Source organism: Podarcis melisellensis (genome assembly GCF_964234715.1).
Source record: "Podarcis melisellensis genome assembly, chromosome: 7".
Classification (NCBI taxonomy): Eukaryota; Metazoa; Chordata; class Lepidosauria; order Squamata; family Lacertidae; genus Podarcis; species Podarcis melisellensis.
Genome location: NC_138539.1, coordinates 24,312,484 through 24,339,679, shown reverse-complemented (window position 1 = coordinate 24,339,679; position 27,196 = coordinate 24,312,484). Strand labels below are relative to the sequence as shown.

Below are 27,196 nucleotides of genomic sequence, written 5' to 3'. Positions count from 1 at the left end.
TTATATGTAAATAAATGTAGATTAGCCAAAATGCTGAGTTGCTGAGTTCTGTCACGCAAGCTGCGAAGACTCTGAGGATCACTAAGTGTGCCGATGTCTTTTGGCATCGGTGGCTGTGATGTTCAGGCAAAAGAAAGCTTCTGAAGCTCCCGAACAGTCGACCAGGAGGAAGAGGACATGCCAGTTGGGCATGTGTCTCTGCCAGGGTCTTACTCGAGTGTAGGACAGCTCCTGACAGCCCCCTCTACAGCAGCCTCTTGGTGAATAGGTGACACTGTTGTTTTCCTCCCAACCCGAGGGAAGAAATGGCTCTCTGGGATCTCCTGGGATCTGTACTTGTCTGGCATGATTCAGAGCACACACATACCCATAAAGGTTTTTGATTCTCTCCTTGTTCGTTCCCTCACCCCTTGTTCCTAACGTCAGCAAGGGAGGACTGGAGGGAACTAATGTTGGTTGAACAGCCCTGGACTTGCCCCGTGAATGTGTGGTACACATTAAGCATCCAAGCTGAATGCTTGGGAACCCTCAAAGGTGGGCGTTGAACATCACCTTAACCCTTGAAAGGTCCAACACCAGGCATCCTCCATTTGCAACTTCATCCTCTGTCTTCCCTCAAGCCCCTAGATTGATTTTGGATGGAGGTCCCAAGTGATAAAGCAATGGTTCTCAGCCTGGTTGTCTCGCCAGTCCTCTGCGTTATACATGATTTCCTAAGGAAAAAAGGCCAAATGCACTGCTTGAAGAAATATAGTTATGCTGTGTGATAGAGCAGCTGGAACCAAATGAGCACACTGAGAGTTGTAATGAGAATGATGAAACCCAAACCTTGTTCACAAAAAGCGGTTAAAGGATGTGTTCTGTTTAATAATGGATCGTGAATAATGAACACAAATGAAACAGAACTCTTGAATTAAAACAAAAACAAAGGAAAGTCCTTTGGTTTACAAAAAGCAGTCAAGGCTCTTGCACATTTATTAATGCACCAAAAAGCAAGGACATTTTTCATGAGGTAAGCAGTATTGTATTGTTGCCGTGTATAACCTAGGCTGCTTCCAGACTAGAAATTTATTGTGGAATAGACACACTTTGTTCACTCGCTTTCTCTGGGGTATCTGCATGAGCTTGTGAACACAGGAACCTGTTCCTGTGTTTTCCTGTTCATTTCCCTCTCCCACATCCCAAGTTCAGAAAATTGACTTCAAAAGCATAATGGAACAAATTCATAATGACTTATTGCACAGCAGTTCAGTAGGTTTGGAGGCCAGTTATGGCTTGTATGGATTGGTCTAGCCATTTCATTCTCTATGGTCCATACTTCTCTCTAGAAATAAGTTATATTAGTTTAATTTTTAACCGTTCCAAGTAGCATTGTCTTTATATGTGCTGCTTTTCTCTCTGTTGCCCCTTCCCCACATTGCAGTGGGGAGTTAGGAATCATGATAAGAAGAGCCGTGAGGGAGGATTTAACCCAGGCCTAGGCAAACTCGGCCTTCCAGATGTTTTGGGACTACAACTCCCATCATCCCTGACCACTGGTCCTGTTAGCTTGGAATGATGGGAGTTGTAGTCCCAAAACATCTAGAGGGCCGAGTTTGCCTTTGCCTGATTTTAACCCTTTACCTCACACTTTGGTCCTAATGAAAACTGTCCATCTTGGGGCAATATGGACTAGAATCCTGTCTGCAAAATGTCAGCCGGGAGCAGAGTTGCTATTCCACTTGCAGCTTAGAGAAGAACAGCAATGATTGGGTACTGCTAAGTTGCCCATGTCTGGAAATATCCTTATGCTGGCACGCAGAGATCACCCTGAGTTTATGAACTCTTTTTATTTGTGATTTATAAAATAGTTTGTGTTGGCAACCTTGGATTGAAGAAAGAAAAATACTTGTCTTTTGCATCCAGTTGCTTATGTGCTAATGTCTGGGATTCCTTGCCATGGCTTCTGACGTCATGCAGTGATTTTTAAAAGTTCCTGCTATGACACATAGACAGGATTTTCCCCTTAAAACAAATAACTTTTAGTTCATTTGTACTCTACAAAAATGTATTCACCCCACCCCATAACACACCGCACAACATTTGGGGCCAGAGGTGGAAATATACATTTCAGTGCCAGTTTTAAAAGACAGTGAAAAGTCTGAAAATAAGGTATGTGGGTTGAATCTGCCAAAGCTTGCTGCTCTGGTGTCAGTAGGTAATGGCAGTGGGTTTTTCTTATTTTTCTTTTTTAATGAATAAAAAAATCAGTTGAAATGAACGGAGAGATTAAATGGGGTGCCAAGCATCCATTTCATCTTACTCTTAGGTGGAAAGAGTTGTGTGTCATTCTCAGATGCTACTGCAACATTAGAGGTCACCCAAAAACTATCTAATACAAAAGAACCAAGTTTGCGCTCTCCCTCCCTCTCTCTCTCTCCTTCTCTCACTGTCTCCTCCAAAAAAGTAACATGGATGACATACAGGCCTAATGTCACTGCTGCCACTCCACGGTGACAAAGCCTGTCCTTCATGTCTGCAGGCGACAAGGGACAATGTCCTAGCCAGCAGAGATTGTCTGCCTCGAACGCCTCCTCTTAACCACCTGTTGTGCCTTTCCTTCTCTGTCCGCCCTGACAAACGGCACTGAGTAGGGCTCAGCTGGACACAGAGCCCTTTGTCAGTCAGCATCAGGAGGCATTGTCAGCTCACGTTGCACGGCTTTCTGAACATTTTTATTTTAAGACGGGTGGACTGGAAGTGCTGCTTCCACCTGACCACTTCATTGGATGTATAGAGACTGCATCCAGAGGCCTGCTGGGCCACAGGAAGAAAAAGCTGGCACCCGATTTCTCAGTAATGGAGCTGCAGCCAAAAACATATGTTTTTCCCTTCTATACTAAGGCCCTTTCTACAGCTATGAAGCTGTATTGTGCCACTTTGAACAGCTGTGGCTTCCCCCAGAGAATTCTGGGAGCTGCTAAGGGTGCTGAGAGTTGTTAGGAAACTCTTGCTCCCCTCACAGAGCTTCAGTTTCAAGAACGGTTAGCAAACAATCCCTTTTCACAGGGAACTCTGGCAATTGTACCCATGGCTTCCCTCAAAGAATTAAGGGAGCTGTAGTTTAAGGGTGCTGGGAGTTGTTAGGAGATCCCTATTCCCGTCACAGAGCTACAATTGTCTGAGCTCCCTGTGAAGACCCAGTGTACTTGGATCATCTTGAGGAAGCCACATATTAACCCCCCACTTCTTTGTTGGGGCCAAATCTTGGCCCTACTGAAATGAAGGGAGTTTTGCAGTTGACTTTGACGAGGTTCCCACTTAGTCCTACCAGAGAGTCTCCACAGTTTATAGGAAATTATGCTGGTTGAAAAACAAACATTGAATCTCCCTGTTAAGCAATCCACATTTTCTCCCAGGAGCAGCTTTTGGCACCAAGTTGTCAACATTTCAGAAGACTCCGAAATGATGCCCTCTTGGGCCAAGAGCAATAGAATCTTGGCAAAAATAAAACCTTAAAAAGCAAACATTGACTTAAAAATCATTAAACAGAATTTCAAATATTTAGTCTTCTATCCAAGCATTTGAATGCATGGTATTGATTTGCTTTTGCCCCCCTCCCCAAGGTAGAATGTAATTATTACAATAAAGTTGGAAATAGGATTGCGCTGCCTTCCCAATTTAATATTACTATGTCTATCCAGAAGAAACTCCTACTGAGTTCAGTAGGACCTACCTGAGAGGGATTGTGCAGCATAAGTTATGTTTTGGTCACAGAAATTGATTAAAAATGGATGTGTAGATGATCAGAATATTGAGCACTTAATCTAGATATTAAGGGTAATGTGCCAGCTCAGGCTTTCTCAACCTTGGGTCCCCATATGTTGTTCCACGTCCCATCATCCATATATAGCAGGGGCAACAGTCACGGATGATGGGAGCTGTAGTCCAACAACATCTGGGGGCCCAAGGTTGAGAAAGGCTTCATTAGCTTAAATCAGGGTAGCCAGTGTGATGCCTTCCAGATGTTTTGAACTACAGCACCAGTCTTCAGTCATGCAGATAGGGGTGCTTGTAGCAAACTGGATTTCCTTCTAATATCAACTCCCATTTGCAGTGGTGAAGCTAGCCGCTCGGGCACCCAGAGCAGCACACATACCGTGCACCTGGGGGTGGGTCGATCCCAGGGGCTGTTTGGCATGAGGACGATCAACATGGTGGCGATCTGCCCAGGGGGGATTTTGTCACCCCACTCTGGAATGACACTCGGGGCAGACCATCTTCACCTTCCTACGCCCCTACCCGTTTGGTAGATACAAAACCACAGGCTTATTGGGTGCCCATGGACATCATCCAAGCCAACCCCTCCAATCCTATAGCAAGATAGTTCCCCAGTCTCTGAGCGGTGCGAGATTGCAGAGGTTCCAGACGCTCACCCAGGATCTGTTTCCTGTTGGGAATGGGGCACAGCGGAGACTGGTGTCTTTATTATACATAGTTTATTTACATATACAGTTGTACCTTGGAAGCCCTGTCCAACATTCAGCTTCCAAAAATAGTTCGCAAACCAGAATAGTCACTTCCGAGTTTGCAGCTTTCAGGAGCCAAAACATTTGAGAACTAAGCTGTTTGAAAACCAAGGTATGACTGTACCTACAACCTGAGCCTGCGATGGAGAGGGTCACAACATCAGCACCCCAAAAGGGCCTTGTTTCTCCCATAGCTGCAGCCCTGAATTCAAACAGACGTAAAACCTAATTCTCTGCTTCTCTCGCTTTACAGCTTACTGCCTTTACCAGTCTGCAACTGGTTTTCTCTCCCTCACATCACACAAAACTCTGCCCTAAAAGTTCAGAGTTTTTGTCCTTCTAACCATCTAAGAGCTGGGGCAGGGATTCTGCTTCTGGAGCAGAGGTCCCTTCGCTCTGTTCTCATACTGACCCATCACCTTTCCTTTGTTTCCCTTAATGGCGTATGGCCCAGGTGATCACCTCATGAAGCTAGCCTGGCTTATATTCTAACACTCGCTAGGATTCTAAGGATTAGAACTTTGGCACCCACAAACTCATAGCAGTGTGCTCTCCTAGCAGAAACACCCAAACCACAATAATAGCCAGGGGAGAAATAACTAACATGGTAACATTGACAACCACTCTCATAAAACGCCCAATAAATCCATTACTCACCATTCTCACAGTTGTTCCCAATGGTGCAGCTCCATTAGTCATGATGGAAAGGCACCAGTCAACATATGGGAGGAGTGGGAATGCCATGATGACGTCATGTAATTTGTTCTGTACTCCGGCTGTGTACACACTGTACACTTTTAAGCACATGACCTCTCCCAAAGAACCCTGAGAAGAAGAAGAAGAAGAAGAAGAAGAAGAAGAAGAAGAAGAAGAAGAAGAAAGGAGGAGGAGTTGGAGTTTGGATTTGATATCCCACTTTATCACTACCCAAAGGAGTCTCAAAGCAGCTAACATTCTCCTTTCTCTTCCTCCCCCACAACAAACACTCTGTGAGGTGAGTGGGGCTGAGAGACTTCAGAGAAGTGTGACTAGCCCAAGATCACCCAGCAGCTGCATGTGGAGGAGCGGGGAAGCGAACCCAGTTCACCAGATTACTAGTCTACCGCTCTTAACCACTGCTGCACCCTGGAGAGATGTAGTTTGTTAAGGTCTTGGGAATTATAGCTCTGTGAGGGGTAAGCTACAGTTCCCTGAATTCTTTGGGGGAAGGTCATGTGGTTTAAATGCATGGTGTGTACGCAAACAAGGTATAAGCCCGCTTCCAGGGAGACCACAGCACTTTCTCCAGCACAGCCAGTGTCATATTTCAGGGTTTTGGAAGAGCCATACCACAAGGATCCCTCAGGCAGGGGTTCAGATTCCTTGACAGCTCAAACACAGGTCCCAGAACAACCCTTTTGCATGAGAAGCAGGTTCAAAGGGAAGGGAAGGGACAGGTGTCATTACAGTCTCAACAACCAAGCTGCAGTAGAGCCCAGCAGCTGAGAGGAAGCCTTCAGATAGAACCTATAGGCAACAAGCCTCTTTGAGAGCAGGAATCCTACACAGGCAATGTTGCAAGCAGTATTCCTGTGTGTACAGTGTACAGAGCATGCTATTTGTGAGGGAGAGAGGATAGAGCCAATAGGAAGAATGGAACTCAATGGGAAACTCAATGGGAAAGAGCACTGCAATCAGAAATGGGGAGAGCGGGAGAGGAGATTGAGACAGTCCATACCAGGGAGAAGGGGATGCAACATCCACCAGGCAAATGTGATTTGGGGGGACCTGGTGGGCAAGGACAATTGGGCTTCCAAGTAAACCTGCATGGGATTCGACCACACATCCTGTTTCTTGCATCACGTTCAGAAACCACCTGACTCCTGTGTTCCACACCTATGGCTGCCAGCCTGTTGTGTCTTAATGAGAACTCTATGCAATGAATTCCTGGTCGGACCTGTGAAACGCAAGACCCTGGAAGCAGTTTGCATTCAAAGGTCCTATTGGGAGCCAATTGTGTGTGTGTGTGTGTGTGTGTATGGCAGTGCCTGGAAGTCATTTCCACATAAATGCATCCTAGGAGAGAGTCGTGGGAATAATCCTGTGTCTGAAGAACATAGTGTGAAAAATGAGTTCTCTTTGCTGTACATTCTGATGCTGGTTAGCTCAAGCTTCCCTGAAATGTACAATTTGAAACCTAATCATGAATGCAGATTTGTTTAGATTTGTAATAATTAATGAAGAGGTAAATAAACCAGAATTTAGCAAGCCCAGAATGAGACATCAATGCTGTCACTTTCTTCAGTAACTGCCATCTGTTATAGTGTACCATTTGTCATCCAAGCTGTTGTTCCACTGAATCATAGTTTTCCCAGGGCATTTAAATTTAACCAAGAGTTTGCTGTGTAGCTGACACCTGTTGGAAAGAGGGGGGGAAAGTATAAGCCTCAAAATAAAGCAAAAGAGAATATCAATTCATCTTCCAGCCCTTTTCCTTGAATGCCTGCTGCTCCCGGTATTAACACAAGCTGTTTACAATGCAAGAGGAATTTTAAGGCCCACAGGAAGGGATATGCAGACAAATGTTGAAAATGTCAGCTGAGTAGGTTTGTTCAGAAGTCGGTGGCAAAACAATGACTCCAATGTAGCCGACTCTCTCAAATAATATTAGCTCAACATTAGATGGTCTCTTTGGGTTCTATAAATCCCCCCTCTATTGGGAATATGTTTGCTGCTGCTTTTCTATAAGATGGGTGCAAACCTTTTGTGAAATCAGGAAGCAAGTAAACCCTACTAAATTGGGAAGCACAAAGCAAACGGCGAAATCTCAAACACGTTAATCATCCCATGCCTTAATTCATCCTTGTGTGATTATTGAACGTTTTGGGTATGTGTGATGTGATATAGCCATATATAAAGTGTACAGGACACTACAGCTGAAATTTAGTCCATTTCAAATAGCAAACAAATGACTCTTCATGGTAGTACACCTGTCCCTAAGTCCCTGCCAACTGTTGCCATTTTTATGATTAATCTGTTTTGTTTTGCTGGGTTTCTATCTTGTTTTGTTCACATGGCAACAGTGGAAATCAGACAGTAGGGAAGTCATGAGGCTAATCATGCCCAAGCACCACACAGTACATGCAACCTTAGCTACAATGTCCTTAGTCATCTTTTATAACAAAACAGAAGCCAAAGCCATTTTCTAATTAATGTACTTTTGTTGTCGTTTAGCTTCAAACATTTGCAGATTAAATATTTAGCTTGATCTTCAAAGGCCTCTTCAGGCAAAGGGTCTGAGGAATGAAGGAGAATCATGTTCTGAGTATGTGTAGCATGTCTTTGAGTTGCCAGCTAGTTCAAGGTCTCGGGTCCTTGTTTCTGTTAATTGAGCTTCTTAAAAATCTGTGACTTTTAGATGCTTTGTTAAATTAACAAGCGCTGCAGTGCAATTTAATATGGCTCCATGTGCAGATCCCACCTTTGCTAGCTCTTAAACAAGGGCGCAATGGCAGACTGTGGAAGTGATGGGAGTGAATTGTGTCATTGAACACAAAGAAAAGGCCCATTCAACACATGCTGTTTGGCTGTTCCACAATATATTTCCAGCCTCCTAAAAGTACCAAATTGGGAGTCCAAGAAGATCCTATGTGGATCTGCAACTATTTGTAGACAGCATCGTGGTAGTCAAAACACATTGGTTGCAATGGCAGGTGGGATTGATGAAGTCTTTTTCCCCAGATGCCCCTTCTTTCCACCCACTTTTTACTCATTTCTTAATTTTGCCAAGTTAAATGTGTGTAAGTTGTGGTCTTATGGTACTTACTCCACATCTTAACCTTTAATACAGATTTCTTCAACCTTAAGTCCCCAGATCAAAAAGGCCAAGTTGCTTCCTTTTCTGTTTGAATAAATATTATTGTTACAGAACACGTTTCCCTTAGTACACCCCTTTGCTGTTAAATAATTTTTGTCTACTTCTACAGAGAAAGTAGAGGAAATGATTTATTGCTAAGTTGATATCTGATGCATTTGAAACATGCAAGTTCTTTCTTGGGGCAAAAAGAAAACAGCCTTCCAGTTTGATTTGTTCTCTTCCAAATTGCTCCAAAGTAGATAGGGCTTATTTGATAATAGAGCCTATATGAAAACAGCTTTCTCTTCCGATCAGCTGTTCATAGAGAAGCTATGTTACCTCCAAGCTTTGCTAAGGATTGAACTATGATTGCTTCCTGCAGCATTAAAATTCTGTGAAAGGCTATCCTGCATTATATAATCATGTAATTTTGCTCACTTTATCCAGGCGAGCTTTATATCCTGTTTCCAACTGGTATCATTGATTGACTCCAGACATGTCTTTCATTTGTTGAAGCATCACAATCTGAGTCAGGTTTTTGCAAGAAAACAGTCTAAGATCAGTATCCTGAGCGTCATTAAATTTTCCTATATATATTGCAGTGGCTGCAAAATAAATGAAAAAGACAGAGCTAGATAGACAACATTGCTGTAAATTGTTTTGGTGCCTCTGATGTTTAATCTGAAGTTGAGCTAGCTGATGGCACTTCTGATTTTTCTTATTTCATATTGCTGATGGTTATTATTACTATGTTTGTGTATAGGTATATTTTAATCTAATTGTTGTGTCCTTCGGCTAGCACAATAAACTTATTGAACGGGGCATGCAGGAGGAATCTTTTAAAAAAGAAAGATAATACCAAACTCCATATGCTTGCTAAACTTGTTCTCTGAGCATAGCTTTTAAAAATCTGGATCTGTACCTTGACAATAGCAAAGGAGATTTTGAGAGGCTCTTGGAAGTGATTGTAGGATTGAGGGCTCATCCTCAAGGACCACCTCTTTCCATATGAACCTATCTGGACCTTGAGATCATCTTCTGAGGCCCTTCTTCATGTGCCTCCTCCATGAGAGGTCGAGAGGGTGGCAACACGAGAACTGCCTTTTGTAGAAAGCTCTCCCCAGGGAGGTTCTCCTGGCACCTTCATTATATACACCTTTAGGTGCCAGGCAAGAACACCCCTATTAAAATGTGTTGGAGGGGTGCTATTGGGTTGTTTTTGTTTTTATTTTGTATTATGTGTATTGTGTTTTTATGTTCTGATTTTATGTTGTAATTTCCCTGAGACCTGTGGGAATAGGGCAGTATACAAATTTATTAAATAATACAGTAATTAAAAAAAGCACACTTACCTTTTGCCTCACACTTTCTAGGCACAGCTCTGCATTTTCCCAGTCTGTGTCAAAACACATTCCTCCTTCCCCATTGATTTCCCCCAGAAAACCTTTATCAGAAAACCTTTATCACTGAATCAGAGCAAAAGGCAATTTGGATTTGCCATTTTCTCAGATCTGGTAAAGATCTGGTTTTCATGGGGAAAGTGCAGGGGCAAAGAACACACCCAGCACTCAGACACAGACCTGGAAAGTCCCAACCTGTGCCTAGAAATGTGGAGCTTAGATAAGTGTGGATGAGCCCTGACTTCCCCTTTCCCCCAGAAGATAGTGTTGGCCCAGGTAGGATGAGTTAAGTAAACTCCTTTCATAGATTTAGACTGTAACCCATTGAACAACATTCTGATTTGACTTAATACTTGTATGCCACTTTCCCAACAATCAAAGCAGCTCACAAGAATAAAAGAATCAACAAATAATAACAATGCTCCCTGGCTTTGTAAAATAAAGAAATATTTGAGGGAGGTACAACGAACACAATAAAGGAATCCAAGCAACAGAGCACAGGAAAAGCATATTGAGTTGCCTTCTACTATGCAAGGCCATTGGTCCATCAAGCGTAGTATTGTCTACACTGACTGGCAGCAGCTCCCCAGGGTTTCAGGCCGGTTCTCTCCCAGAACTAGCTGGAGATTCTGGAGGTTGCACCTGGGACCTTCAGCATGTAAGGCAGATGCCCCACTACTGAGATGCATCCCTTGCCCATATATTAAGCAACACAGAACAATAGACTTACAGTACAAGCCTATTCTTGTTGACTCATCATATGCAAGTCCCTGCTTGCTGGCTGGCTGGCAGGTAGAGGGAAGCGGGGGCAGGAGGAGGTGATTTGGTATTTAAAACACCTGCACCCTCCCCCAGTTTCTAAAACTGGAATAAAAGAATAAATGAGCAAGCAAGAACAGAAAGGAATGGGGGAAAATCCGGGCTGCCACCGCATTCCAGACTACAGACCAATGTTTTATCTAGATGTTGTTCGGTTTCCGTGGTTGGCCAGTGATAAAGGCACAGCTGGGTAGCTATACCAACCTGTTCTGGCTTTGTTTTAAGTTGTAGTGTTACATTAACTATATCATGCTGAAAACATACTGCTTATCTCTTAATTATCACCCCCAAGATTTAAGTTTTGTTTTGTTCCGTGAACTATTTGATAAGCAGGCGGTAAGCAAATGATGAAATGGCACCTTTTATCGGTCCCTGCAGAATATGCTATTTGTTGGAATGAGGAAGTAGATAGCCTTGCTGAATTTCAGGTCACAAAGGGCTATGTTAGCTGGGAGCAGAGATATCACAGAGCACAGGTAGGAGTTGTAGATCCCTGGTACCTCTGTTTACGTAGCTCCCCTGGCCTGCCTTTGCCAAGCATGGCTATTGCTAGCCTTCATCATGTTACCACGTTTGGAGACTGGGTCCCAGTCAGTTATTTCTCATAACACCCAAGCTTCTTGCCAAGCCCACACATTTCTCTGTGGTTTTTTTTCTTCTGGCAGTAATTTTGCACATGCTTACCAAGGAATATGGCCGCATTCACATTTCACCACTTTAAACAGTCATGGCTTCTCCCAGATAATTCTGGGGGCTGTAGTTGGTTAAGGGTGCTCTCAAAGCTATAGCTGCCAAAGTTCCCTGTGAAGAATAATTTATGGTTAATTTATGGCTCTGGGTTCTGTAGTTCTGTGAGGGAAATAGAGGTCTCCTAACAGTTATTGGCACCTTTAACAAACTACAGCTCCCAGAATTTTTTGGGGGAACCAGCGACTCTTTAAAGTGGTATCATAGTGCTTTAAATGTGTTGTGTACTGAGGTTCTCACCCTGGGCCAGCAGGGGGATACTGTAGATAGTTTTCACTCAGGTCCACATATGCAAATAAGGAATTGAAAGTGACGTTCAGTGATTGGATAGTTACAGAAAGTTGTTACTGTTGCATTGTAGTGGAGCTCTTTATAAGCAGGTTGGCTGAACCCTTCAGCTCAGTTCTGTTCTGGCCTGTGAATAAACAAGAGCTGTCTGAAGAATTGCTGTGTCGTCTGATATGTTCACCCACAACTTAACAAAATGTATGGTGTGAATGTGACTCAAGCCCTTTTGAACTCAGTGGGGCTTACCTTCTGAGTAGACAGGTGTAGGATTGCACTGTTAGGGTCTGTGAATTGTTAGTGTCCAGACAGGGGCTGTTCCTTCCATTAGGCAAAAGGAGGCAGCTGCCTCAGGCAGCAGCAAGGTGTACATGGGCCCCATGCCCCGGCCTACACTCCCTTAAGCTGCCACAGGTATATTGGAGGGTGATGCCTTGTCACGAGTGTTGAAGTATTTTATTTTATTTATTTTTTGAATTTATATACTGCCCTATATTCAGAGGTCTCAAGGTGGGTCACAGAATAACATCAAAACATAAAAGAACAAAAGACACAATAAAAACAAAACCGAATACCCGCCCCCAAAACCCCACATTTTAAAAGGGCATAAGATTCAACAGCCAGTCCAGTCAGTCCTTGAGCCTGGAATGGAGAGAGGGCACCATCTTGCGCTTTACCTCAGGGGTGCCCATAAGTATATAAATGTATTAAGAACAGCTAGTTTTCAGCATATATATAATGAAAATCTTCTTCAAATAACACCCCTGTCTTTAAGCACTGGGCCATGTTGTCCTAGTAGCTGAAGGGATGTTTTCCTCAGGAGCTGTTAAAAATAACAAGGCTGATAGCGATCTTGAAAAATCCATCAGGATGGGTGGGCAGAGCTGGACAGATTTCGGAGCACTATTGTTTGGATAGTGTCATTATGTACTGTATAACATGTTTAATTTTTGTACTTTCCATAAAGCCCACACACTGGGATGCAAGAATACCAGTCTGATGTACCCAAGATTCCCACTGCCTGCATTTCAGTGGAAGATGCTGAAATGATGAGCCGGATGTCTTCCCGAGGCACCAAGATTGTTGTGACCCTGAAGATGGGAGCCAAAACCTACCCCGATGCTGATTCCTTTAACACGGTTGCAGAGATCGTTGGGAGCACGTACCCCGAGCAGGTGGGTGACACTATGTTAGGGAACAAATGAAGCACACCACTAAGATGATCCTATCTCATGCTTTCAAATTCACCGTAAACACACTGAGATCCGGTGTCAACATTTAAAGCGGGGATTGCCAACCTTTTTGAGCCAGTGGGCATGTTAAAAAATTTGGGGAAGCCCTGTGGGAGCCAGTCACAAAATGGCTGTTGTAGGGGCATGCCGTAACCAAAATGGCTGTGGTGGGGGCATGGTATAAAAGAGATGACCACGAGATGGTGCAGGCGCCATCATTAGCAGCTCTGTCATTGGGTGAAAATGTGCCTACAACCACCAGCGCCAGGCTCACTCACAGAGACAAACTCTCTCTACATCTCCACATTTCTATATTTCTTATAGACAGGGCCAGTCGTACCATTAGGCAAAAAGTGGTGACAAAGCATTGGAGGGCAGAGTTGTGTGTCCCACTGTCTTCCTCGGGGGCAGAGAAGGATGCTGTCCTATCACTAGTGCTGAAGGAAGACTTTTATATGTGAAATTCAGGCTACCATCTTGTCCTTCACCTCAGATAGCAAAATGCCCACAGAATAATTCTTTCTCAAAGTGATGTGGCAATTCCTTACTCTCATTTTCAGCAGAGTTTCTGTTAACAAAAGTAAAGGTTTCACCCCCCCCAACTATTATTTTTTAAAAATATGGCTGAAGTATGAATTCTCCCTTTTAAAAGAAAACAATGCTTTTAAAATGGAGAATTTTAATAAGATAACTTCATTACTTGTAGCTGCTAACTGCGTTGTAACTCCTTTACCATAAGATCAGAGCTAATAGGTTTTCCAAATGTGCGTTTAATATCCAATGAAGATATATATTACAATGCATGACATTACATCATCTAATAAATATAGACCTGCTTTATTCCCTCAATACCCACCTGGCTCTCAGATCTGCTGAGGCTGGTGTTTCAGGGACCCCTGTTCCCTATCCAAGGTGGATGGTTTAAGAGCTGTTAATAGATATGCCACCCACTTCGGATTTCTTGCCAAAGATTTAGAAGGCCAAATCTGCTATTATTGTGCTTCTGAATTTCAGGTTAGATTACTTGTCTCGTAAAAAAAGAAACAGCTGCTTTCTTTTTTCCCCCTTCAGGTTTGCAGGCTGTAGCACAAAGTGAGTCACAGTGGCCGAATCTGGCACTGCTTTCTGTTGCAACCCTGCCTCTGATAAAGTGTGAGAGTAGCACAGGGCTTAGTCTCAGCAAGGGCTTCACTCTGCCGCTTGTTTTCAATGTCAGAGCTCAGCCATGTACCTTAGGAGACACCCTGAGCATGTATACAGTTTCAGTTTCCTCATTTTGAATAACTGGAGCCAGCCTTCATACAACTGGGATTAGGGAGTGGTGTTTCTGAAGAGGCGGGTTCCGGACAAGTTTTGTTTTTCACAGATGACACTGAGATAGAAATTGGAAAGTAAATCCTAAAGAGGAATGAATGCTAAAGAAGTTCCTCTCTCCTTTTCTTTTATATACGCTCAGCGACAGTGTCAAAACCCTAGCCACACAACTGTTCACACAACCTGGTAAGCTGGATCTCTGTTTCTTTGCTTTAAAAAGTTAGAGGATTTGTCAAACATGGGCTACAACTATTTGCAGGCCCTAGGAGCGGAACCAGGAAGGCTATGATTTCAGACACTGTGAAGTGAGCATTGTTCCACAAAGCAGCGTGCTAGTTCCCAACATGTAGCTAAAAAACCCCCCATCCAGCATAAGATGAGAGGTAGCTATACAGTGGTACCTCTGGTTAAGTACTTAATTCGTTCCGGAGGTCCATTCTTAACCTGAAACTGTTCTTAACCTGAAGCACCACTTTAGCTAATGGGGCCTCCTGCTGCTGCCGCGCCGCTGGAGCACAATTTCTATTCTCATCCTGAAGCAAAGTTCTTAACCTGAGGTACTATTTCTGGGTTAGCGGAGTCTGTAACCTGAAGCGTATGTAACCCGAGGTACCACTGTACAGTAATTGAAGGCAATAATTACTCCGTGCCACTAGGTGGTTAAGTCCAACCAAATGAATGCATTAGCTCCTCCTTGACTGAGCTGATGGAGATGGCCTTGGATATGGTGACACAAAGGAGGTTCACATGATCCTTCTCACACTCTGAAAGCATGCATGGGGGCATTGTCCTGGGCAGCCCCACCCAGCCCATCAGCATGTGCACAGGCCATGTGTTTGGCAGCTATGCGAATGAGTTAGTTGTACTGTACACACATTTGTAGCATAATCTTGCTACAAGGAGATCTACCGCATGTGCACACATTTCACAGCCACTGAATGTGGATCTGGCAGGGTGTGTGGCCACCACACACGTTGGTGACAATGGACAGGGATACCTGGCTTTCATTTATTTTTATTTATTAGATCCTACTCTCTTGTAGTTTCAGTGTATGCAAGTACTTGTTTTAAACTCCATAAGGTCTCCCAGGCTTAGTGTTCTTTCGACACTTGTTTGTGGGTGGGTTTGATGTTGCATCAAGTTTGGTTTTTATTGTAGTCTATGTTGAAAACTAGGGACGCAGGTGGCGCTGTGGGTTAAAGCCTCAGCGCCTAGGACTTGCCGATCGAAAGGTCGGCGGTTCGAATCCCTGCGGCGGGGTGCGCTCCCGCTGCTCGGTCCCAGCGCCTGCCAACCTAGCAGTTCGAAAGCACCTCCGGGTGCAAGTAGATAAATAGGGACCGCTTACCAGCGGGAAGGTAAACGGTGTTTCCGTGTGCGGCTCTGGCTCGTCAGAGCAGCAATGTCACGTTGGCCACGTGACCCGGAAGTGTCTCCGGACAGCGCTGGCCCCTGGCCTCTTAAGTGAGATGGGCGCACAACCCCAGAGTCTGTCAAGACTGGCCTGTACGGGCAGGGGTACCTTTACCTTTACCTTTATGTTGAAAACGTGCAATAAAAATTCATATATATATATACATATACATATATGCAGGTTTTGGTGTCCTCGGGTGTCTTCCCGTGTAAAAGTTGGGGTGTCTAGGCGACGTTTCGACGAGGTCTCACTCGTCATCTTCAAGCTGTGGTTTTGTGGCCTGTGTCAGCCAGATCTGTGTAGGGATTGCAGGGGGGTGCAGCATCCGGAGGTGCCACCATGGTTTGGCTACTGGATGGTGTCTGTAATTTAACCACAGCTCGCCCCTATACACGAAGCCAAGCCAGAGCACAACTAAGTGCAGTACAGCCATCTTCTCAGAAAAACTCTTCACAAAGTTCAAGAGGTCAAGACACAAAGACTTTAGCAACTAATCCACACCTAATGACCCACCTAAGTGGTACTCAGGATATCACTCAAGAAATCACTCAAGATATCCCTCAAGTAATTAAGGAACAAAAGAAGAAAAGGCACACTAGCCTGGGAACTTCCTCTCTGCCCAGAACATTGGAGGCTATACACCACACCCCCTCAACAGTATTTATAGGAACTCAAACACTGAGATCCTGCTCTGTTCCAGTAATAAGAAGCCGAAAGCACCAGCCTGAAGATGACGAGTGAGACCTCGTCGAAACGTCGCCTAGACACCCCAACTTTTACACGGGAAGACACCCGAGGACACCAAAACCTGCATTCCTGTACCCGTGAAAATCTACGAAAGCATATATATATATATATATATATATATATATATATATATATATATATATAGTTGTTGCATCAAGCCCATGTTCCTCCACCCTGCCAGTGTCTTTTCCCATCACTTTCCTTATTGCAAAAATTACAGTGTGCATGAAAAATGGTTATGTGGCAAAAGAGCACAATTTAATTGCACAACTTGCATTTACCAGTGTGCACTTGAATCCTACTCCAAAATAGCAACAGTCTGGAACAGCCTTTCTCAACCTTGGGTCCCCAGATGTTGTTGGACTACAGCTCCCATCATTCCTAGCTAGTATGGCCAGTGGTCAGCGATGATGGGATTTGTAGTTCGATAACCTCTGGGGACTCAAGGTTGAGAGAGGCTTGTCTGGAAGGACCCAGTGATGAAGAAAGGGAAAACGAGCAGCAGGGTGGTTTGCAAAGATCTTGCGCAGGGAGTCTCTGCAGTCTCCACAGCTTGAAAGCCAGAACAGCTCAGGACCATCCCAGGCTGTGTGCAAGATTGTTCCCTTCACACTCCTGCTGCAAGATTGCCCCCTTCCAATACAAAGGCAATCCAGAGCACTAAATATGCAAAAATAAAAATGCAAGATGAGGTGGAAAGAGGAACACAACTAGCCAGGGGTTAGATGAATAGTGTACTCATGTGCTGCGCCAGTTTATGGGCTCAGACAGAAGGCTTTCCAGCAGTCCTCTTGGGGAGAGGAGGAGGTCAGGGGTTGTATTTTCTGAAGCCCCCTTTCCCCAGTAGAGCGTTTATGACAGTCTTTTAAATTCCCCTTCAAAGTTAAATTGCACACACATTTTCAACTATGTATATAATTTGGAAATGATAAATAGCTTTTTAGCAGTATTTCTGCCACTGCTCAGATGACATCATTCCCTTTATAAACTTATATAACCCCAAAAAAGGCACTCTTCCATGTGATTAGCTCAGCAGAAAAAGCCTTGTCCCATTTACTGCCAACCTTTCTACCACCACATGTATGTTTTGGATTGCTAAAAGACTGGGTAATGTTGTAAATGCTCACAAAAACACAGTAAAAGTGGAAAGAATGTTGAAATGGTCGGTTTCTGTTTTTTGAAGCAAAATTTGAAACCATGCGCCCCAATGCTTCACAGGACCCTAATATGCACATTGATCTTCAGCTTCGAGGTGGGCAGACTTTAGGGTTAGAGTTGGGTCTACTTCTTGTTCTTTCTTTACCAGAACCCCAAGATCCACCAAACCGAGCCAGATGCAAAAGACATACAGTCGGAATTAAAGAGCAGGGTGGTTCTGAGCACATTCCGAGCCTATCACCATCATGATTATTACCGTTATTAAATTTGTTTTGTTCTCTTCACCAGCAGGTCCCTGGGCGGGTAACAACAATTTTATAATTCAGAATTAAAAACAAGTAAAATGTGAAAGTTATCTGATTTCAGTGCCAGAACTGTACTGAGATTTCAGCTTTTTCATGCAAACGCCCTCCTCCCAATTTGTTTTCTTTATTTTGGAAGCCTAATTTAGGTGGGAAAAGGTGTTTTGCTGTTGCTAAACAACTGAGGTTCAGAAACTGTTGCTGATCCACTTCAAATGAGCCAGAGATCTGCTAGGCTAAAAGATCCCAATCTACCTTGCCCACCCTTCTGCAAGCATGTGCATCCTCTATACTTGTGTGTAATCCACAAAACTATCACTGGCACTGGTCAACAGAAAAGCCTTTACACCTTTGGTAGTTTGTAAGCGTGTGTTGCAACCCTTGTCTGAACAAGATGGGGCAGCAGGGTATAATACAGAGAATAGCTGAATGTTCCTGGGGGAAAATGGTGGGCAATTAATCTATGTGAACAAAATCTTTATTGGAAGATCTAATAAACTGAAAACCTGATTCATAGATCTGTCTACTTTTAGGTATCATCTCTTTCATAATTCTGTATTGACCTATTTCTGCATTAATCAGGTGATTTTTTTAAAAAAATGCACATGAGAACTGATAGCTACATATTTGAATATGTATTTAAATAATTTATCTCCATTCACACATTTCTAGATGCATTTTATCCTAAAATACGCACCTTCAGCACATTTTTTGGTACATTATTTGAACAATCTTGCAAAATTCAGAGAAGGATGAACTCCAAAGGATCGTTGCATTCCGATTCGCATGTTCGTCTGGTAGATGTGGACAAGGTCGGTTTGCATCAGAACTGACAAAAACAAATTCCTATGTGTGTGGCACAGATCTTACGATTCAGAAGGAAATGCCAGTATTGTGGTGTTGTGTCCTCTGTTATTTGGCCTTCTGGTTAAAGCAAATAGATCAGTAAAAGTTGAGCCAGAGGTAGTAGACCCTGCTGCCCACCCTGTTCTGTTCTGAAGTTTATTTTTCTTCCTTTCTTCCTTTATTTCTTCTGCAAATAATGCATTGTCCAGGGCAGCAGTAAGTAGAAGTCAAACCTTCATCAGGATTTCTAACAGCTAGTCTGTTCCCAGTAGGTTTTCAATTTGCAGTAAGAGTTTTCACCTGCCAGATACCAGAGGACTGTAGGAGTACAGCAGAGAAGTTAACCACATGTCTTCATAAAGTGAAGACTTGTGGGCATGTCTGCACTGCTAAGGGACTGCAGATTCAGTGCCAGATTGTAGCCGACCTGCTGCGTCTTCGTTGGAAGCCTCTCAAAACCATAAGAAGCGCAGTAGGAATGTTATGCCATTGCCCCTCAAATTACCTCAGGGAATGGTCTGAGCTATAACATTGTTAAAGTTCAGAAGGCCTCAGCCTGGTCAGCCCTGAAAATCCAATCTAGGTTCCAGTGTAGTGGCAGATGTGTGTGGCAAAAATGAAGGAAAGAGCAGTCAAGGCAGTTTCCGGTGTGGCCTGAGATCTTACATACCCCTGCATGGTCCAAAGTAATTAGAGCTGCACTCCAATACATACACACTGATCTGGCAGTAAGACCTATAAGCCAATGAGGCTTATTTCTGGGTAGAGGCTTCATCATCATCATTTAATAACATAAGACGTCTGCTTCTTGGGAGAAGGGCAATGACAGGCCTAGACAGCATCTTGAGAAGTAGAGACATCACCTTGCCAACAAAGGTTTGTATAGTTAAAGCTATGGTTTTCCCAGTAGTGATGTATGGAAGTGAGAGCTGGACCATAAAGAAGGCTGATCGCCGAAGAATTGATGCTTTTGAATTATGGTGCTGGAGGAGACTCTTGAGAGTCCCATGGACTGCAAGAAGATCCAACCAATCCATTCTTAAGGAAATCAATTCTTAAGGAAATATATCGCTTGATTGTAGGAAACCTCAAAGCAGTTTACAAAATAAAATGTACATGACATCACTTCATTCATTCTATCCACTTCTCCAAGCTAAGCAGCTCCACATCAAAAACGCAGTGAGCTCCTGGTGATGTGCCCCAGTTGATGGTTGCCCAGTCCTGGCCACATGCTCCTGCTCCTGCCCCACCTTCCACCCTATTTCTTGGCCATCTATAAACTCCTTCCACTCCCTCTGGGAGCCCAATTGTTCTCTTTTCTGCCGCTCTCATCCTTGGGGAATTCTACTCTTCCCAGCGGGTTGCAAGGCTATGGTGGCTGGATCCAGAAGGGCACCAGAACTCAGGAATTCTCTATGTGATTTCTCTTTTCCATTCTCCTGGCACTGAAGATGATGCACAAATGTGGGTGGCCGCATTGTGGCTGTGATCCTGCACCTCGCTGTTAGTTGTTACACATTCACAGAACGTTTCTGTACTATTTCAGTACAGCTCCTTTGCCCCAAGTGTTGAGCAGTACGGGTTCTAAACTCCCATCACTGTGTCACGAGCTGATTTGTATTTCCTTAAGCGATGCAATTTGCTGCCCTTATAATGGAATTCCCTTAACATTTTACAACTGCATCAATAACATTTATGTGCTGTAAAGGGTGCCTTATGCATGTCTGTGTATAATGCACAGCTGCTTATATGGGTGTAATAATACGAAACAGCATCCACTTTGGGGTGATTTGTCTCATGTTTCAGGAATCTGGCAGAGGAACATTATCTGAATGTTTGCTGTGGCGATGACCGCCCTGAGAAGTTGCTCTGTTCAGGCACTCAGCTCTGTGTGGGGCACACAGGGTGTCTACAGGCCTCTGTGTGTTTTATGCTGCCGAAGAGGAAATATGTATATGCTAAGCTAGCAGCTGTGTCTTATTTAGGTGCAACATTACTTTGGGAGCACTGTGAGCAAAGTGGGAAGCTGTCATAAGTCCCGGGGTTTCACTGGGGTCAAGAGTGGAGTGGCAGGCTAAGACACATGAAGAGGGAGAACTGTTATGGATTGGTTGGATATAGAGGAATAGTGGGAGAAACCAGCCAGGGAACCCCAAGGGGAGAAGGCTCAGAGCCCGGGAACTGGTGGCGGGACAATGATGAGTAAAAGGTAAAGGGACCCCTGATCATTAGGTCCAGTCGTGGCTGACTCTGGGGTTGCGGCGCTTATCTCGCTTTATTGGCCAAGGGAGCCAGCTTCCGGGTCACGTGGCCAGCATGACTAAATAGCATGACTAAGCAGCTTCTGGCAAACCAGAGCAGCACACGGAAACGCCGTTTACCTTCCCGCTGGAGCGGTACCTATTTATCTACTTGCACTTTACATGCTTTCGAAGTGCTAGGTTGGCAGGAGCAGGGACCGAGCAACGGGAGCTGACCCAGTCGAAGGGATTCGAACCGTCGACCTTCTGATCGGCAAGTCCTAGCCTCTGTGGTTTAACCCACAGCGCCACCCGCGCCCCACAATGATGAGTAGTCAGAGGGAAAAGGAGAAGACTGGAAAGAGGAGGTGGCATAAGCTGGAGAAGTTCTGCTGTCTTTTATCATGATGCATTTCCTGTTTTTTGGTGAGGCGGAAGTAGCCACACTGTTGGGAAGTGAATTACTGGGTTATATCCATCTAAGTATTACTCAGAGTAGACCCATTAAATTAGCAGAATTAAATTGCTCATGTTTATTAATTTCAGGGGTTCTGCTCTGGGTGACACTAACATTGGGTACAACTCCTTGTTCCATAGTATAAAATATTCGATTTTTAGCTTTAAATCCCATCAAATATTATGGGATTTAATCTCCTTTTATTCTGAGCCAAGTTTTTCAAATGAGTAGATCTGCTTTTCCCAGCCTAGTGAGTCCTTGTGTTTTGTACTACATTCTGGCTGAGGCTGATGGGAACTGTAGTTCAAAGCATCTGGGGGAAATATTGGAAGTGATGTGAAGTGTAATGTTGCTAAGATCCTAGAACATGAAGTTCTTTTCCTCGTCAGTGATTGATTTAGCAGGTTCTTTGTGACAAAGGAAATGGGAGCATATCTGCTTATCCTTTACAATTCTCATTTCTTCTGACGGGGAAAGAATCCTCTTTTGGAATTTGTGTTTGGCAGAAGCTCTGTTGAATAACAAAAAACATGGAAATTCTAGGTCCTGGTTGTCATTAATGGAAAGACCCATAAATGGACAGGGAAGATAATTCAATATGTGCATTGCATTTATTTATTTAATTTGTTCATCCAAAGATCACAGGACAGTTTACTACATAGAAATACAAAATGAGAACACAGAATACATAATAAAACAAAAACAAACCAATAACCCCCTCCCACACACAAATTTAAAAGGCCATAGAGTGTTAATCAGCCAAAGGTTTGGTTATTGAGGAATGTTTTCACCTGGCACCTAAATATATGTAATGAAGGTGCTCCCTGGGGAGCCACCACTGAAAAGGCGCGTTCTCATGTTCCCACCCTCTGGACCTCTTGTGGAGGGGAGCACAAGGAGAAGGGCCTTAGATGATGAGTGCAGGGTCTGGGTTGGTTCTTGAGGGGAGATCTGGTGCTTGAGGTTTGGTGGTGCTGAGCCATTTAAGGCTTTGTAGATCAATTTTATAGGTCAACCCCCCCCCTTTTTAAAAAAAGACAAGTTTAGGGTTGCCATATTTCAAACAGTGAAAATCTGGACAGAAAAGTTGCTGCATTTTCCTGGACATTTTGTTGATTTCCGCCCGGACACTGCTACCAACTGTAGTATTCCGGATATGTCTGGGAAATTCCGGACCTATGACAACCCTACACAAGGTAAATAGCAGTTAAAATAATTTCAAACATTTTAAACAATTAGGACAAGAATAGGAGCAGCAACAGCCTTCCCTGCCACAACCCCCCTAAACAACTCCCCAACCCCACCGGTTATGCAGTGGGGGGGAGGGAGAAGCTTTTCTTGGATTTGGCATGAGCTCAACCTGAAGACAAATGTCTGTCTCCCCCCAACTCCCACCCCGCTTTGGTGTATTTTTTTAGTAGTCTATCAAACCAGACTAACGCATGTGTGTAGCAAATACAGGAACAATGATGTTTTTAAATATGGTACAACTGAAGATTGCTAATTTCAGCGTTGTGTTTTGCTTTGTTTTGAAGCCGTACTGATAGTGCTGGAGACCTGATCCTGTAGAAACAGAATACAGTGGTACCTCCAGTTGTGGATGGGATCTGTTCTGGAGCTCCGGTCAGATCCTGAGGTTTTCTCTACCGGAGGTGCCTATTCTGCAGATGCACACAGCACAGTAGAGTGCTTCTGTGCATGAGCGCGGGGCGAAACCCGGAAAAATATTTCCAGGTTTGCCACGTTCTCATCCTGAAGTTTACGTAACCAGAGGGTTATGTAATGCGAGGTACTACTGTATATGCTCTTTCCTCCACAGACAACAATGCTTTCAAAACTTTCACTGCAGCCTTAAAATCAGAAAGGGTTGCTGAGAACGGGCAGCCAGTTTGATTGAAAGGAGCCGAGATTTAAATTAGGTAGCATTGTCACGAACTATTATTATGATATTTGCAGTTGTGTGCGATTTTATGGAAATAACCAGAAACACTGTATTTTATTTGTGCGGGAGCGTGTGTGTGTTATAATTAAAGCAATAATTATGGTTCTTTGGGGTAGGGGGAACACATCTTAATTACCACGGTGAGAGTGGCTGCTTTTAGATATCATATTTTCTTTGTGGGAAATAAGCAGTAAAGAACCTTGTGGTGCTCCAACAACTCCTGTTCAGATGTTTCTTTAACTTAGCAGTAACAATGTGGTCCTTTGCTGCTGAGGATTTTTCCACCCACATATGCATTCCCAGATGATGCTTCAGAAGAGGTGCCACATTTCCCTAGGAATATAAGAGGAAGAACTTGAACCAGTTCCTCACTGTTAGGTTTTGTCCACTTCTTAGCTGTACTGAATCAAGCTATGGTTGCAAGCAAAGAATCCTAAACTCCTAGGCTGTGATTTAACATGCAGTTAAAGTGAAATGAGTGCCGCAACCCCAGAGTCGGCCACGACTGGACCTAATGGTCAGGGGTCCCTTTACCTTTTTAAATGTTTAGGACACGGGTGGCGCTGTGGGTTAAACCACAGAGCCTAGGACTTGCTGATCAGAAGGTTGGTGGTTCGAATCCCCGTGACAGGTGAGCTCCCGTTGCTCAGTCCCTGTTCCTGCCAACCTAGCAGTTCGAAAGCACGTCAAAGTGCAAGTAGATAAATAGGTACCGCTCCAGCAGGAAGGTAAACGGCGTTTCTGTGCACTTTCAAAGTTAACAAATTTCGAGAGGGGTAGCCATGTTAGTCTTTTGCAGCAAAAGAGCTTTGTACAGACAAAGTCAATGATGTGACTAATGACCCATCACAATAACATCTATGACTGTAAACCTAACAGTCTTCTCAGAAGTGAGTCCCACTGACTTCACTGGGGCTTACTCACAGGTAAGTGGGATTAGGATCACAGCCATTCTTGCAACCTTGATTTCACAATGAAATTAAAATTTAATTTTACTTTTAAAATGAAGGTTTAGGATGGTCAGAAATGAGCAGTCAAATCCACGTGGTTCTCCTCACCTAATTAATGGGGAAGCACAGATAGCAAGAAACAAGTAGCAAGAAAGATCACTTCTTTATGCATGAAAATAATAATAATAATGAGCACTGCATTATGTTAGTTTCTTAAATTCAGAAAAAAGGCAGTTTAATGCTGAAATCCTAACTCTACTTACCTTGGAGTACATTTCAGTAAAGTCAGTGGGATTTACTCCTGAGTAAACATTGTTAGAATTGCAGTCTTAGTTCATATTGGTTGCCTTTGACACAAACAATAAGAAACAATAAGAAAAGCAAAATGAAATCTTTATACATAAATTTATTTTAGTTCACAAATTTTATATGCTGTTTGGTTGTAGGGGGGGAAAACTTTAAAGCAGTTTACAAAAAATAGAAAATTACAACCAAAATTTAAAACATACAGAAGGTTTAAACCACAATAAAATAGACTTAAATTAAAACTCACACAAACTTTCTAAATATCTGGGTAGATTTGTCTAGATAAGAATGTATTCAGCAGTGAAAAGAATGCAGTGAAGCGGTCTGGATGCTATCAATAGGCAGGGAGTTCCAACGTGTCAGTTCTGCCACACTAAACAATTGAGCTCTTACAGATGCAGTGCGAATATTATGTGGCACTTGTAAAAGTGACCATTCCACTATTTAAAGAGGTCAAGTGGGCACATATGGGGTAAGGGAATGTCATAGGTAAGTTGGTCCGAAGATGTTAAGGGCTTTATATACTAATAGTTAACCCCTTGAACTTGGCCTTGCAGATCAGTAACTAGTGTGACTTTCTCACACCTTGGCAGCCCCTCCCTCAACTGAAAACAAATACTTTGCATTATTCTCTTCCTTGTGTTTTGTCTTTCAAAGTAAATGAAGCTAATGGGCCATCAGTCAGCCATCTCTCCACAGGGTTCTAAACCTCTGTTGAGCTTCACGATAACAGCATTAGGAAATGTCAAACAACGTGACATGTCAAAAAATTATATATAATATGCGGACTTAAATTCATTCCTGAACGCTGAGCGAACATGCAAATAGAGGGAATTTCTGTATTTGGGCCTGTTTAGAGTGTAATTACCCAGCATCCCTATCTCCTAGTGCTTTCTCCCCTCCATGACTTGGGAATTTGGCGAATATCCAGAGACACAAAAATATTTTATTTTATTTTTAAAAGGAGTAGGATTTTAAAGCAGTAATTTAAAAGAACTAAGGAGACTACAATTACTAACTTACGCAGAGCCAAATGCTTGCTGGAATAGGCAGATTTTGTTGTTCTCCATCACTGGAGTTCTTCAAGCAGAGACTTGACAGCCATTTGTTGAGGAAGGTTGAACTCTGAATTTTCTCCTTCCATTAAGCTGGGGACAGGACTAGATTGGCTGCAAGGTCTCCTCCAACTCTATGATTCTGAGGCAAGAAGTGAAACAAGCTTGAAACAGTAGAACATACTGGAATGGTTGGGGTGGGGAATGAGTTAACTTTATATAAAACAAGCTTCTTTTATTTTTATGGGCACAAAAATCCTTAGACTAGACATTTGCGATGGAAATGTCAAATCGGTCCAAGTTATTATACATTAAAATATTCCAGGCGCTGCTGCTCTCCAACTTCAGTTAATCCACAGTTCACTCTTATATGTGTCTACTCAGAAGCAACGTCTGTTGAGCTAAATGAGTTTTACATCTAGGTAAGTGTGCCAACCTAGCAGTTCGAAAGTACGTCAAAGTGCAAGTAGATAAACAGGTACCGCTCCGGCGGGAAGGTAAACGGTGTTTCCGTGCGCTGCTCTGGTTTGCCAGAAGCAGCTTAGTCATGCTGGACACATGACCTGGAAGCTGTACGCCAGCTCCCTCAGCCAGTAAAGCGAGATGAGCGCCGCAAACCCAGAGTCGGTCACGACGGGACCTAATGGTCAGGGGTCCCTTTACCTTTACTTTTAAGTGTGCATTTGGATTGCTGCCATAGAGTAGCTTGCTTGTGCAAAAGGATAGTGTATGTGTGGCTTGTTGTTGTTGTTGTCGTCACAATCTTCTACACAGTCTTTGATGGGCCCAAGTCACAATGGATTCATGTCATGAAATATCTTCAATCATGAAGCATTATGCGTACCTAGTTAAACAAGATCAGTGGACTTTTGTTCCTCTAACTATCACTGCAAAAAATAATCAGCAGCTGTTCAAACTGAGCAACTCTTTAATGTCACTTTATGTTGGACTTGGCCACCCAAATATGGAAGATCCTAGCTTTTCCTTGTACTTTATCTGTCTAGAAATGGAAGATCAGAGTGAGAATTCTAGCAGCCAAATGTGTAGCACTTTAAGAAAGACTATCCCTTCCCCATAGATTCCATTATAGGATTTGCAGTACAAATAAAGAATGTATTTTCCCAGGATGTCTTGTAAATATAAAAATAGCTCAGATCTTGTAACTGTGCAGCAACAATCCTTTCCTCTTGCTTTAACAGGATTATAAAGAATCCTGTGGTCGGGATTGTTGGCAGTTCACGTGCCCCATAGCTACTGGTCTTAATGCATCCAGTTTTCATGGGAGGGAACAACTTTAGAATCGAAACTTTGAGAAAACTGAGCTTTACCATCTTAATATCCCCTGAGTCAGACATTTGTAGCTAATATATAATTAAAACTGCAGTTCTGTGCACACCTACCTGACAGCACACCCCACTGAACACAATGGGTCCCACTTCGGAGTGTAAATGGGTGAATAAATCAATTTTGGTTTCTTTCATTTTTCCAATCTTAAGTTCAGTTCTCCACTTTTCCACATCTGTTTGCAATTTTTTTAAAAAATATAAAAGGTCCTCGTGAAAATTCATCAACATTTTGGTGCAAATTTCTCCTAATATATACATTTGTGTATGCAATCTTGCCTAACATACACATTTTG

General features: G+C 43.3%; 1 protein-coding gene across 4 annotated transcripts in view; it reads left to right on the top strand.

Annotated features, from left to right (window-relative positions):
- Positions 1-27,196, top strand: part of CPQ (carboxypeptidase Q) — a 161,739-nt gene that overhangs the window by 41,604 nt on the left and 92,939 nt on the right. For all 4 annotated transcript variants that reach the window (XM_081919787.1, XM_081919788.1, XM_081919789.1 and 1 more), the window contains one exon: positions 12,562-12,769. In XM_081919787.1, coding sequence (XP_081775913.1) covers positions 12,562-12,769 — 208 coding nt within the window. The remainder of the gene's footprint in view (positions 1-12,561; positions 12,770-27,196) is intronic.